General features: G+C 38.9%; 1 protein-coding gene across 3 annotated transcripts in view; it reads right to left on the bottom strand.

Annotated features, from left to right (window-relative positions):
* NALCN (sodium leak channel, non-selective) overlaps positions 1–14,526 on the bottom strand; it is a 948,399-nt gene that overhangs the window by 471,866 nt on the left and 462,007 nt on the right. For all 3 annotated transcript variants that reach the window (XM_073614438.1, XM_073614437.1, XM_073614436.1), the window contains 2 exons: positions 2,654–2,796; positions 2,458–2,562 (listed from right to left, as the gene is read on the bottom strand). In XM_073614438.1, the coding sequence (XP_073470539.1) occupies positions 2,458–2,562; positions 2,654–2,796 (248 nt within the window). The remainder of the gene's footprint in view (positions 1–2,457; positions 2,563–2,653; positions 2,797–14,526) is intronic.

Raw genomic sequence — 14,526 nt, 5'->3', positions numbered from 1 at the left:
TTACATTCTTAGTACCGGGTAAGAATGAGACGATGTAATTGAAACTTGACAAGAAAAGAGCCCATCGCTCCCTTCTGGGAGAGAGGTGTTTAGCCTCAGACAAGAATGTGAGATTCTTATGGCCAATAAGAATGATAACCGGCACAGTGGTACCTTCAAGGAGATGTCTCCATTCTTTCAGGGCTAAAATTATTGCCAACAGCTCTCTGTCACCAATCTCGTAATTGCACTCCGCAGGTGAAAATTTCTTGGAAAAGTAGCCATAAGGATGCATAGCACTCTCAAAGGTAGGACGCTGAGACAGAAGGGCACCAACACCACTCTCAGAAGCATCAACCTCAAGGATAATAGGTAACATAGAATGTGCCGATACAGGAGCAGAAACAAAGGTAGCCTTGAGGCTCTCAAAGGCCTTAATCGACTCCGGAGACCAACTCTGTGGGTTACTGTCCTTTCTGGTCATATCAGTCAGGGGCTTGACCAGAGACGAGAAGTTACGAATAAACTTCCGATAATAGTTGGCAAAGCCCAGGAAACGCTGCAGAGGATGTAAACCCATGGTTCAGGGCCATTGTAGAACTGCTGAATGTTTCTCTGGGTCCATCGAAAAACCAGCAGTGGAAATGACATAACCCAGGAATTTAACCTGTTCATGATGGAACTCACACTTCTCCAGTTTACAATAGAGATTGTTCTCTCTTAGTTTCTGAAGCACAGGACAGACATCTGTGTGGTGGCTCTCCGGGGACTTGGAAAATATGATGATATCATTGAGATAAAACACTACACATAACTGCAAAAAATCTCAGAGGACATCATTAATAAATTCCTGGAAAACTGCCGGGGTGTTCCAAAGGCCAAAAGGCATTGAGAGGTACACATAATGGCCTGTTCTGGTATTAAACGCAGTTTTCCACTCATCGCCCTCCTTAATCCTCACTAGACTGTATGCCCCTCTCAAATCAATCTTCATGCAAGCGTTGCTCCCTTAAGGCGGTCAAATAATTCCATAATCAACGGAATCGGATAGGCATTCTTAATCATGAAATGATTGAGACCCCTATAGTCAATACAAGGTCTCAGTTCCCCACTCTTCTTCTTCACAAAGAAGAAACCAGCACCAGCAGGAGACAAGGATTTGTAGATGAAACCTCCAGAAAGTACGTCTGTAACATACTCCTCCATGGCCTTATCCTCCAAGACCGACAAAGGGTAAACCCGCCCACGAGGGGGTATGGCACCAGGTTGAAGGTCAATTGCACAATCATATGGCCGGTGTGGAGGCAAACTACCTGCTTGACCTTTGTCAAAGACATCGCTAAAATCGCGGTTCTCCCCCAGCAGGGAGAAGAGTGAAGAGGTGCAAAGAGACTGGTGCAGCAGCAGGTTCAGCCTACAACATATGTTGTACAGGGGCAGCCACAGTGGGAGATTCCAGTATAGCCGTGTGACTCAGGAGCGTTTGTAATGCCATGGCAAACTGATCCATGCGGTGATCCAGTTCATCCAATCTGGAAAAATTATTACGAACAAGTGGATTGACTGCATCTTCTGAATTCATGGCCTTCACCTACTGTCAGAAACCATGAAATCAGGCCAAGACAGAAGTACAGTTAAATCACACTTGTTTAATAATAAAAGTAAAAAGAACAAATGTAGTCAAAAAACATAGCCAAAGTTCAGTAACTGCAACAGATAGTCAACCAAGCCAGAAGTCAGGGATCAATGTAGTGGAACAGCATGCGGGATCTGGAGCCAGAAGGGATGTCAGCAAAGCAAGTCTTGAACAGGATCGCAGGAGTTTCTGTGATGTTGACCAAGGCGAAGGCAGAGATCCTCTGGACTGGACGGCTTAAGTAGGCAAGACTAACAAGCAGGATATCATCAACAGTTGAGTAACTGTGGAGAGATAGGAGCTGGCAATTAGCCGACAGCTGAGCGGCCAGCTCAAAGAAGGAAGGGCTGAGCCCAGCCCTGACACCCTCTTCTATGGGATACTGCTGCAAAAAAAAAAATTGTAAATAAAAAAACCTTTCCAGGATGAGACCAGTCACCATATAAAGTCTCATCTACTACAGAGTGCATAGGAAGGGTCTTGAATAGCTTAGGAGCCTTTTTGGAGCCTATACTTGTAACTTTTAGTTGGATGTTGTCCAGAGGCTCAATTTTAAACAGAAACAAACGTCATCCACCAGTACAGATATGATGTCTCTGAGCTTTAGACAGGGAACAGCCAAAATAGCGAGCCAAAAAACTGAGGATAATGACCAGTGGGAGGGGTTATATAGGGGTCCTAACAGTTCTGTTTGCCAGTGTCTTGTCACCTGAAAGTAGCAGCATATAACAAACTCATCTGTGAATATGCCTGTGTCCTGTTCTGTACGATTAACAAAAAGGAACAATAACAAAGGTTGCAAAGTGAAATTTGTCAGATGGAGACTGAACAACTATAATTACCGTTGTAGTGGCAGTTGACGTTGTGCTACTTCGTGAGCCCCACATCTGTTGAAACTGCACTCGAATTTCAGCAAAAGTCTCAATAATCACAGCAATAAAGACATTCTACAAAATAAGGGTTGACAATGTTAGCATAAGCTATTACTTAATGCTAAGAAATGATGAGCACATTGGAAAAAAACCTATTATACAATACCTTAACAAGCCAAGCAAGGAAGAAAATGAGGGTAATGAAATAGAAATAGGAACGCCATCTGGGGAAACTGTCGATTGCTCTGTACATAAGGAAAACCCATCCTTCCTGAGATGCAGCTTCGTACACTGTAAATATGCTGGTTCCTGTAAGAGATAAACAGGTCTTTAACAAAATATGTAGATGTGGTATCCTAGGATACAATGTACTGATATATAACCCTTTCAAAGAAACTTCACCATGCAGTATGAGTCAGAAGCAGGATAATGGATTCAATTCATTGTTCCTACATATGAAGTTGAAGACAATATACTGAAAAGAAGTAAGTCAGTAGCAATAAACATCTTGAAATATTGGTTTTGTAACAGAAAAAAAAAGTTGATCACCATGTAAAGTAAAATACATACTATCAGATTTTATTCTTCCATGTATATAATTTTAAACATTACTTAGAAATAAATGTACAGTATGTGTGCAATAAACTGTTTTATTACTGTTTTTAACTAGTAATAACATATACATCCTCTATTCTCTCTCGCTCTTTACAGTATTTCAGATCCCTAAGTACTTTGTCTTAGGGTTTCCTGATTTAAAAGAAAATTTAGTGTATATATTTTTTGTATATTATTTTTCCTAAAAGATATCACGCTACTGTTTCGTGAAAAAGTAGTAAAGCACTGTGAAGAGCATAACCTGAGGGAAAATAATTAGTAAGATATAAAGTATTCTGTTGTTAAAAATGTTTGTAGAAAAAAAAGGGATAAACTACTCATATATAAACAAGGTCCATGCATGTTTGAAACAAAATCTGATGATTTATTGAAAATTATGGGACTGATAATACAACATAGTTTAAAGTGGTTGTAAAGGTAAAAGTTTTTTTAACTTAATGCAATTTCTGCATAAAGGTAAAAAAACCTTTTTTATGTCAGCTCCCACTGTACCACCTAAAATACTTACCTAAGCCTGATCTTGATCTAGCGCTGTATCCGAGAGCATAAGCACTGTTCTTCTCTCCCCTCTTTTAACAGGAGGCTCATCAACAGCGGGACCATTGGCTCCGGCTGGTGTCAATCAAATCCTATGAGCAAAGATCGTGGGGCGGGGCTGAGCCGCATTGTGTGTGTCAATAGACTGCTCGAGTGCCTCCCACAGCAAGTGGCTTGCTTTGGGGGGAACCCAGAGAATAGAAGGAGCTAGGAGCACCAGCAGGGGACCCAGAAGATGAGCTTTGGGGCTGCTCTGTGTGAAAATGTTGAACAAAGCAGGTAAGTATCATATGTTTATTATTTTAGAAAAATAAAAATGAAGCCTTCACAATCACTTTAATGTTAATTTTTCTAGCCCTGTTTACTAAAACACCAATTATCCTCCAGGGGTCTGCATAATTTTTTGCTTTTGATATGATTGCAGACACCCCTTGGAAACTGGCGTGTCTGGGTTAAGTTAAAAAAAAAACATAAACAAGTCTAGCACCAGACTTGCAATGCTGGAACCAGACTTTAGTAAAGTTCACTGACCTTGATTGGCATTCTTGTGGTCACTTTTTATGTTTGGGCTGATAGGGATTGATTTACTAAAAAAAAATAGGCTGTCCTCTTTGCAAGGGAATTTTACCTTATTTTTGGGTGAAGCTCTGATAACATCCATCATCCAATCATCTGCAAGCAAAAATATGTTTTTTTTAAATTTCCCTTGCACTTGGTTGGGTATTCTATGCAATGTGAATTTTCATCAAATTCACTTGCAGAATGAAAATTCCCTTGCAAAGTGAACAAACTTGTTGTTTTTAGGAAATGAACACCATAGGATGAATCATGCCAACATATTGCACCAGTCTATTGTAAAGCACAGACACAAGCATGTTTCAAGGGGAAAAAAAAAAAAAAAAACCTGCATTCTAAAAAAACACAGTGACCTTTTTGCAGACTTGTGTGTAGCACACCTAACCTCTTTGTTAGCATAGCAACACAGTGCTGATCAACAGTTTGTAATCCCATATGAATTTTTAGGCAGCAGAACTGAACATTCCATGGAAAAGCATAGCTACATTGGGACAAGGTTATTAATTCCAACTCAAAAAAGTAATTCAGGCATCACTGGCATACTATGCTGCTTTTTCTCCACTGCTCTGCTAGTATAGTCAAGGAGACCTGGCTGTTAATTTGATAATATGACCTGCTCCATGTCTCAGGAACTGCAGTGGCTCCTTTTTAAATGCATCCAGCAAACAATATTATGATGACAGATCGCCACCATTACTAGTAAAAAAAAATAATAAAAATGCTATAAATCTATCCCCTATTCTGTAGACGCTATAACTTTTGCGCAAACCAATCAATATATGCTTACTGCGATTTTTTTTACCAAAAATATGTAGAAGAATACATATCGGCCTAAACTGAGAAAAAAATAGCTTTTTTTTAAAAAAAAAAAAGGGGATATTTATTATAGAAAAAAGTACAAAATATTGTGTTTTTTACAAAATTGTCGCTTTTTTTGTTTATAGCGCAAAAAATAAAAACCGCAGCGGCGATCAAATACCACCAAAAGAAAGCTCTATTTGTGTGAAAAAAAGGGCGTCAATTTTGTTAGGGTGCAGCGTCACCAGGGAAATTGTCACCATGGCACACCAGGGAAATTGTCACTCAAAGCGACAGTGCCGAATCGCAAAAAATGGCCCGGTCATTCAGTAGCCAAACCTTCTGAGTCTGAAGTGTTTAACTGGCTCTTATTTAACGTCTCTAAATGCACATATCTCAGTAGAGGAAATACATCACATGATAAAACAACTTCCCTCAGGAAAAGCCCTGGGTCCTGATGGTCTTACTTATCCTTATTTTAAAAAGTTTAAACACATTTTAACCTGGAAAGGACCACATGTTCTGTACTAACTACTGCTCTACTGTGCTTTTAAATTCTGATTTAAAAATCTTTACCAAAAAACTCACTTATTATGTGTGGGAGTGTTACTGCCTAAATCAATCCACCTTGACCAGATAGGGTTTGTCTTTGCACATCATGTGGGAGACAATACCCAGAGTACCACTGATTTGCTAGATATAGTAAACCGGAAGAAAAAACCCTACTTTTAAGTTTAGGTGCCAAAAAAGTGTTTGATCACCTCAGCTGGACTTTTACATTCACTGTCCTCCAGCATATTGGCTTTCAGGGTCCTATACTCTCTGCGATTCAACACCTCTACACTACTTCTGTGACCTTCATTAAACTACCTTTTGTAATGTCCTCTTCGTTCCAAATTCACAATGGAATAAGGCAAGGGTGTCCTCTTTCACCACTTTTAGACTCTCAACTGACATCTTGGGGCATAAAAGTCTGAGATTTTTATTTAAATTATCCCTTTTTGCTGATGACATTCTACTGACACTTACAAGGCTGCTTATCTCGCTACCAAATTTACATAAAGACAGTTTTTTCCATACTCTCCAGGCTATAAGTTGAAGCTTATAAAAAACGAAGCCCTGCCCACAATTATACCTTCTTCAACTCTCTCAGCTTTGCAAACCACTTTCACTTATAACTGGAAAATAGATAAACTTAAATACCTAAGGATTTATCTAACACCTAGGATACCTGAACTTTACAATGTTAATTACTATCCACTTATCAGGGAACTCAATAACACTATGTCAAAATGAAAAAACATCTTCAGCTTTCTTGGATAGGAAGAATTACTTCTGTTAAAATGTCCCTTCTTCCTAAACTACTCTATCTCTATGAAACCTGACCAATCAGAGTGCCCTTTGCTGACAGAAAAAAAACTGCAACAATTGTTTTTGGACTTCTCTTGGGATAATGGTAGACATAGTAATAATAACCAAATTAAGTAATAATCTCCAAATTAAAATTTATGCATAGCCATTTACTGATCAACTCAAGTTTTCGAAACTATCCCTATTTGAGAAAATATGTCTTGATGGTCCTACATGCCTACATCTTATCAGAGACATTTACAGACTCCTTACCACCATTGACACTACTCCATTTCACCAAACACACTTATTTGTTAAAGTTGGAAGGCACCCTAGGGGTGTAACTGGACGGCAACCGGAATCATCGCACTAACATTTTGAGAGCAATTGGCGTTTCCCTGGATAGTCGTCAGCCAGCATGGAGGTGGTGAGACTGAAGGGGATCGTTTGATTACGTCATGAGCTATACAATGTTTTATACAAGGTTTTTTATATGTGAGTGGACCGGGTATTGTTTTTAGATTAAAGATTAAGCTTTACAATATTACACTAGTGGAGCCTTTCTTTTCCATGTACCCATGGATATGCACCTTTTCTACATGGAACCGTGGAGAAGTGGATTGGCTTATTAAGGAATCTTTGAACTGATTCTTATGGCTTACTACCCTAACCATGAGAGTGGTAGGCAAATAAAATTGGTGAGTTTCCACCTGATGGGAATGGGTCTGATGCTACACATATGGTGGTGGTTTTTTTTCTTAATCAGGAGGACATCATTGGGAATATAATCAACATTTTTTCGTTGTTATAAGAGGAGTGCTACTGGACCCTTGTTTTGTTTTTATGTTTATGACATTTTAATTTATTTATCTTTTATAATTTTTATATTTTCTTTGCACTTGGAATATTATATATATTTGATTATTACATTTTTGTATTGAGCACTGAATTAATTAGGTGTTATTGTTGCGCTACTGTGAATTTTGCTATAAATGCACTTTGGTATATATATTTAATTTTCTCTGGTTTTGATATTGGAAGACACCTTAGGCTGGACTGGGAAGAACAAAATATTCATATGCAAGCTGTATAAAGAAAATCAATACAAAATTTTGTTTCATTGGTACCTTACACCTGAAATTTTACATGCTATTAATCCAATATTACGCTCTACTTGTTGGCGATGTAACATGTCTATAGGAACATTATACCATATTTATTGTGAATGCCCTAAAATACGTCCCTTTTGGAAATCAACTGGTACTCTTTTGGAACCTCTTTTTGGCTCTTCACTCCCTCTGGATCCAGTTCATTATCTTTTAGGGCTTCCCTTGCTAAGCACAGCTAAAACAGCTGCCAAATTGATCAACCATATTCTTACTGTAGCCAGATATTTGATAGCATTAAAATGGAAACAGTAATTACTGCCTTCTCAAACTGATCTTTACAAACGTCTTCATGATGTCTACAATATGGAATATTTGACAGTTCAACGCCACAACACTATTCCTAAATTTAAATTTGACACCCTTGGCATCTTCTAGAATCTTAGTTTCCCTGATGGGGAGGTCTCCTTGGTGTTTTGTCCATCAATATTTTCATTGATTAAACACATTTCAGGTCAAATAGGCTAATTTAGTAAGGCAGGGCCATGAACAAAGATGATGGCCAAAGAGCATTGGAAGATAATTGATGATTGTTGGTATAAGCTCATGATCCATTGCTTCTCAGCCTGTTAACCACTTACTGACCGGGCCATATGCGAATGACGGCTACAGAGCGATCGGATAATTCTGGGAGGGCGTACAATGACATGCTCCCAGAATCGCACTCCCTGTGCGCCCCATGGGGTGCGCACACAGGAGTGTCTGTGCGTGTCGGGTTCTCGGAACCCGGCGCATCACAGATAGGGGTAAAGGTCCAATCCCAGTGGCCCTTTACCACGTAATTGCTCCGTCCAACAACAGAGCGATCACTGTCAACAAACCGGTGTCATGTTCGGTTCTCTCCGCTGCTCACACCGATTGTGTGAGAAGAGGAGGGAGAAGCTGCAGCGTGAGGCTGTGTGAGTTTTTTTTCTATACCAAGTGCCCGGCAGTGCCCCAGCAGTGCACATCTGTGCCCCAGTAGTGCCACATCTGTGCTATATCAGTGCACATCTGTGTCCCAGCATTGCCACATTTGTGCCCCAGCAGTGCAGATCTGTGCCCCATTAGTGCACATCTGTTCCACAGCAGTGCTCTACAGTTCCCCAACAATGCACATCTGTGCCCGGCAGTGTCACATCAGTACCCAGTAGTGCCACATCCGTGCCCAGCAGTGCCACATCTGTGCCCAGCAGTGCTCTACAGTTCTCCAGCAGTGCCACATCTGTGCCCCATCAGTGCTCTACAGTGCCCCATCAGTGCTCCACAGTGCCCCATCAGTGCACATTTGTGGTACATCAGTGCCACATTTGTTCTCTAAAGTGCCCATTAGTGCCCATCAGCAAGTGTTCATCAGTGCCACCCTATCAGTGGATCCTCATCAGTGCCCATCAGTGCCGTAAAAATGTGTGAAAAATGCGTAGAAAAATGCGTAGAAAAATGCGTTTTCATTTTCTTTCCACATGTTCCAAAAACTTGTGGAAAAAATTACATGTTCAAAAGACTCATTATGCCTCATAGAATATACACTGGGGGTTTTCTTTCCAAAATGCAGTCATTTTGTGGGCGTTTCCATTGACCTGGTGCTCCGGGGCCTTAAAAAATGTGATAGGTTGTCAGGAAATGATATGTCTAATTTGTGTCCCTAGAACTCCTGACGGTGCTCCCTACATGTTGAGCCTCTGTATGTGGCCAGACTCTGAAAAAGTCACACGCATGTGGTATTGTCATACTCAGGAGAAGTAGCAGAATGTGTTTTGGGGTGTAGTTGTAAGTATGCATATGCCATGTGAGAGAAATAACCTGTTAATATGACACTTTTGTGAAAATAAATAAATAAATAAATAATCTTCATTTTGCAAAGAATTGTGGGAAAAAATGTAAACGTGAAAAAACTCCCAGTGCCTCTTACTAAATACATTGGAATGTCTACTTTCCAAAAAGGGGTCATTTGTACTTTCCTGGCTTATTACTGTCTCAAGAAATGAGATAGGCCGTCAGTACATCAGATGTGATCAGGTGTGATCGATTTTCAATGATTGGCACCATAGCTTGTAGACTCTATAACTTTCACAAAAAACCAAATACTATACGCTGATGTGGGTTATTTTTTACCAAAGATATGTAGCAATATACATTTTGGGCAAAATTTATGAAGAAAAATTACTAATTTGCAAAATTTTATAACAGAAATGAAGAAAAATGCATTTTTTAACCAAATTTTCGATCTTTTTTTATTTATAGCACAAAAAAATAAAAAACCCAGTAATGATTAAATACCACCAAAAGAAAGCTCTATTTGTATGAAAAAAAAGGACAAAAAATTCATATGGGTAAAGTGGGAGTTATTTACGAAAGTCAAATCCACTTTGCACTACAAGTGCAAACTACAAGTGCAAAGTGCACTTGAAATTGCACTGAAAGTACACTTGGAAGTGCAGTCGATGTAAATCTGAAGGGTAGATTTGAAATGAGGGGAAGCTCTGCTGATTTTATCATCCAATCATGTGCAAGCTAAATTGCTGTTTTTTATTTTCCTTGCATGTCTCCCTCAGATCTACAGCGAATTCACTTCCAAGTGCACTTTCAGTGCAATTTCAAGTGCACTTTGCACTTGTAGTTTGCACTTGTAGTGGATTTGCCTTTAGTAAATAACCCCCAGTGTTGCATGACTGAGTAATTGTCATCCAAAGTGTGAGAGCGCTGAAAGCTGAAAATTGGCCTGGTTAGAAAGGGGGTTTAAGTGCCTAGTGGGCAAGTGGTTAAATAAGACTAGTAGGAATAGGATAGAGGACACTAAAACAAATGCTGCAAAGTTTTAAAGTGAAACTCTAGACAGTTCTTTAAAAATTAAAATTGCCCTCCTCCAGATGAATAATGATATACTGCTTCTTTTTCTAGGGAATAATATAAGAGTATAACCTTGCTTACTCCTTGGCCCAGTGAAAGCTAGCAGGTTGGTCCCCCTCTCTCCAGAGCCAGAATATACACTGGCACTGTTACATTATCACTTACAAATAATGTAGAACCAGTGATGACCTCTGGTTTTGCATTGTAGGTGATAGAGTTGGTGAGTTTGGTGATGACAAGAATGGTCATAGAAAGGCAAGAACAGTGAATTTGGGAGACTGGTAGTCACTCTCACAACCAGAACTGAAGGACTGTGGGGTATGGCAGGTCAAACTACATATCACTAGAAAAAGAAGCAGTATATTTTATGTTACAGTGAACAATATTTGGTTAAATGGCCTTTACTTGGAAACTTGCATAATTTTGTAAAGACTGACTTTTGTAAGAATGTAATAGGAAGAGGATGATCTTCACAGTATTATATACTCTTCCAAGTTCTTTCATTTAGGAAATCGAGGGGTCTATAAGATTCCCTTTATAAAAGATAGCTAGGGCTTTCGACAATTGCTAATCCTGTATTGGCAATCTCTGGGCTTAATGAGAATGTGCTATAAAATTTGACTTTCATTTTAAGTGAAGGATTAATTGTTTTAACACAGCAGCCTATAAGATACTCACGTTTATTCCACTGCTTAAGTATGGAACAATGGGAAAAAAATGGTTTGATTTCTATAGGGCACAACATTTCCTCCCTAAAGCACTTAACTTCAACCTAAAAATTTACCGAGCTAAGTGGAATTATATAAAGTGCTATAAAGAACACATATTATTTGTTACAGGCATTAAAGTTTTCCTATTTACTTTGATGACATGAAACCTTAGAAATACATATATGGACTTAATCAATAACTGCTTAAAGCTCAGAAATTTCTTAGTTTACGAGAAAGACTGCATACATACGTTCCAACAAAATATCAATGTGCTGCATGTTTTCTTTATATTTTGCAAAATTCCTTATACTCACCACTCCAGAGTCAAGGACCAGGCACTTCTAGGTTAATTGCAAGATGACTGTTACCCTAATTAAAAATTGTAGTCTAGCCCACTGACTATCTTCTTGGCTAGTGGCCAAGTGGGATGGTCCACTATACCATCTACTGCAAACTATTATGCATTTCTTTGTGACAGCCCTGTGCCAATTGCAAAACACCTCAGAACAGAACTTGCTCTTACTAGATTTTTTATTTTTTCAAAAAAGAGATGTCCCTTTGCATCACAGTGTTCAGTGTACCTGTTGATTAAATGACTGCTTCAGTGAAGACAAGCCAGGCCAGCATCTGAGACATAACTATGGAGTATAAAGTCTAATCTCAATATTTATAAAAGAAAAAAATTTGCGCTAGGTGTGTAAATCAATTTCAAAGTGAATAAAACAACCTGTGAAGGAATATCCTGCAGCTAAGCACTATAACCTTGATAAAGGGCACTACTAGATAAATACAGAAAAAAAGTGCAGCGCTGGATATATGCAAAACCCATAAAATGGTGCTATTAAATAATTATTATATATTAGCCATGTACATTGGAAATAAATCAAGCACAAATATATGCACCTATGTAAAAGAAGTGCTTCACCATAGGAATACGTGTGTGGTTAATACCACCATAATGACATATCTAAGTAAAATTCAAGAAATTCAAGAAACAAAACAAAAGTGTCCATAGAAGGTCGAAACGGCCGTAGAGTAGACACGCTCGTACCGACGGCGCATGCGCGGAGTTTTGTTTTTGAGCTGAGTTGTTTTTAATATACGTCCTTGCAAAGATAAAGTTTTATGGATACCGATGCGGCGATTTTTAATAAAGGAAAGTCAAAACGCTCTACACTACTGGAGTTTCCTTTCTTTCCCCCTTGGTTATCTGGGAGTGAGTTTTCTTCATTGGGTTGCTGTCTGGAGGCTTATGGAGATCGTTTGCTAACATACATTTACCACCCTGGAAGAGGTCCATTCTCTGTGAGGACAACACCACGAGTTGATGCTATTATGCCTCTGATCAGAGGCTGTCTGGCAAGCCTTTAATCTACACAAGGTGACGGGCGTACATCACGGTGATAGTCACGAATTTATCTCTACAACAAAGTCACTTCAATCTTTAACCTTCTATGGACACTTTTGTTTTGTTTCTTGAATTTTACTTAGATATGTCATTATGGTGGTATTAACCACACACGTATTCCTATGGTGAAGCACTTCTTTTACATAGGTGCATATATTTGTGCTTGATTTATTTCCAATGTACATGGCTAATATATAATAATTATTTAATAGCACCATTTTATGGGTTTTGCATATATCCAGCGCTGCACTTTTTTCTGTATTTATAAAGTCTAATCGCACCTGGAGTGGCACGTGAAGCTTTTAACATTGGATGGATTCTCTCTACCATAGTTCTTGGTTCTGTTTCAGCCAGTGTCTCACTTTCTCTGTTTCCACCCTTCTTGTTGCAGTTTCCATATCGCGAAATACATGTAAAATATCCAACAAAGAAAGTGAAACCTTCCTGGGATTGCCACAGCTGGTGGGCAGATCTGGGAAACTAGGACTTCCGAAAACTGAATTATCGGATTTGGTTGGCTTTACCTTTTCTCAGCCACTTTAGCAAATATATTACTGGATGTTTTTAAAATGAGTAAGGTGCCATGTTCTCAAATAGAGAACGATGAATATTCAAGTATTAGATACTTCTACATACAATGGGTATATAGGTGCTTGTTTTTTTTTCAGTAACTGCCAACTAAAATTTAAGTCTTTATAATCACAAAAATGTGAATATAAATCTAGAACATTTACCATACATTAAAGCTGGTAAGACATTAATTCCCCATGCCACACTGTTGTCTGTTCAAAAACACAATGAATAGTGTTAAGGAAACAAATTGTTTACTGTTTAAAGAAAATCACAAGAATGATTTGCTTGTGATTGGGTTCCATAGTAATCGCTCCAATCAGCTAACAGTATTGCACAGCATATAATTTCTGGTACTTATAAGGTGCTCGGCATGAGGGAAAACCAAGCAATCATGAACACTTGAATGTGCTGTAGAAATCACATAGTGTAATTGTGCAACATGTCTACGATCAACTTTTGAAATGAACTTGCAATTAGATAATTTTAACAGTATAGGGAACCAGATGTATCCAATTTTCAAGGTACTCAGAGAAATTAAAGCTTATATTTAATGTGAAATGCGTCATTACATAAGCTTGCTAGCGTTTTTTAAAAAAAGTATTACAAGATGCTGGAGAAAGAGCAGTGGAAACAGTTTCAGGCATGACATGTAACATTTTAAATGGAAAAAACTTTCATACAAATTGTATAAAATTACCCCCATGTTATGGTGCCATGTTTGGCTAATAAATGGCAGCTTTCATCAAAAAATAGAAACTTTTGTAAATACATGATCTGTGCCATAATGCTTGCTTGTCTATTTTGTGCACAAATAAGACAATAAGCTAAAATGCAACTAAAGATCCATGGTTCATTTTCAGAAATGCAGCATTAAAGTGTAATAAATGCTGTTACATTTGCTAGAGTAGAAATCATTGGTATGCCCCGCTGTCAAACAAAGTCTCACCTCCTGGACCGGCATTGGACCAGTGTGCTGTCTATCATAGGAGCCGGTCCAGGAGGTGGGACTTTGTTTGACAGCGGCTGGCGTTTCATATCCAAGCTGTGTCACAGTGGGAGATTCTTCTTTCTGTGTGATCGGGCCGGCTCTTCTCCTGACAGTTTCCTGGCTGATCGCTTTTGGCACAAGCGGTGCAGCCTTTTTTACAGGGCAACAGTGGCAAGGGGGGCAGGAAACTGTCAGCCCAGTCTGACCCTGCTCCACACTTGCCCTCAGCTAATTTCCACTCGCCAAATGCGAGCAGGCGAGTGGAAATGTATTCATCTGTATTACCTGCAAAATGACTAGATAAGTGACAAGTATACAACTAGTTAGTATACAGGAAAGTGAAATATAGTAAGAGTATACAGTTGAACAAGAACCCTGAGAAAGAAAGGTTAAATGTACACCATTTTAGTTAACATTTATCTGTCATGGATATAACAAGTGGAAAATCAGAGGTGGACTGCCGAGGACCCGGGGTCAGTAGGGGGCCTC

The sequence above is a fragment of the Aquarana catesbeiana genome, linkage group LG02 (assembly GCF_042186555.1).
Source record: "Aquarana catesbeiana isolate 2022-GZ linkage group LG02, ASM4218655v1, whole genome shotgun sequence".
Classification (NCBI taxonomy): domain Eukaryota; kingdom Metazoa; phylum Chordata; class Amphibia; order Anura; family Ranidae; genus Aquarana; species Aquarana catesbeiana.
Note: the sequence above shows the minus strand (reverse complement) of the source record. Positions and strands in the feature narration are given on the sequence as shown.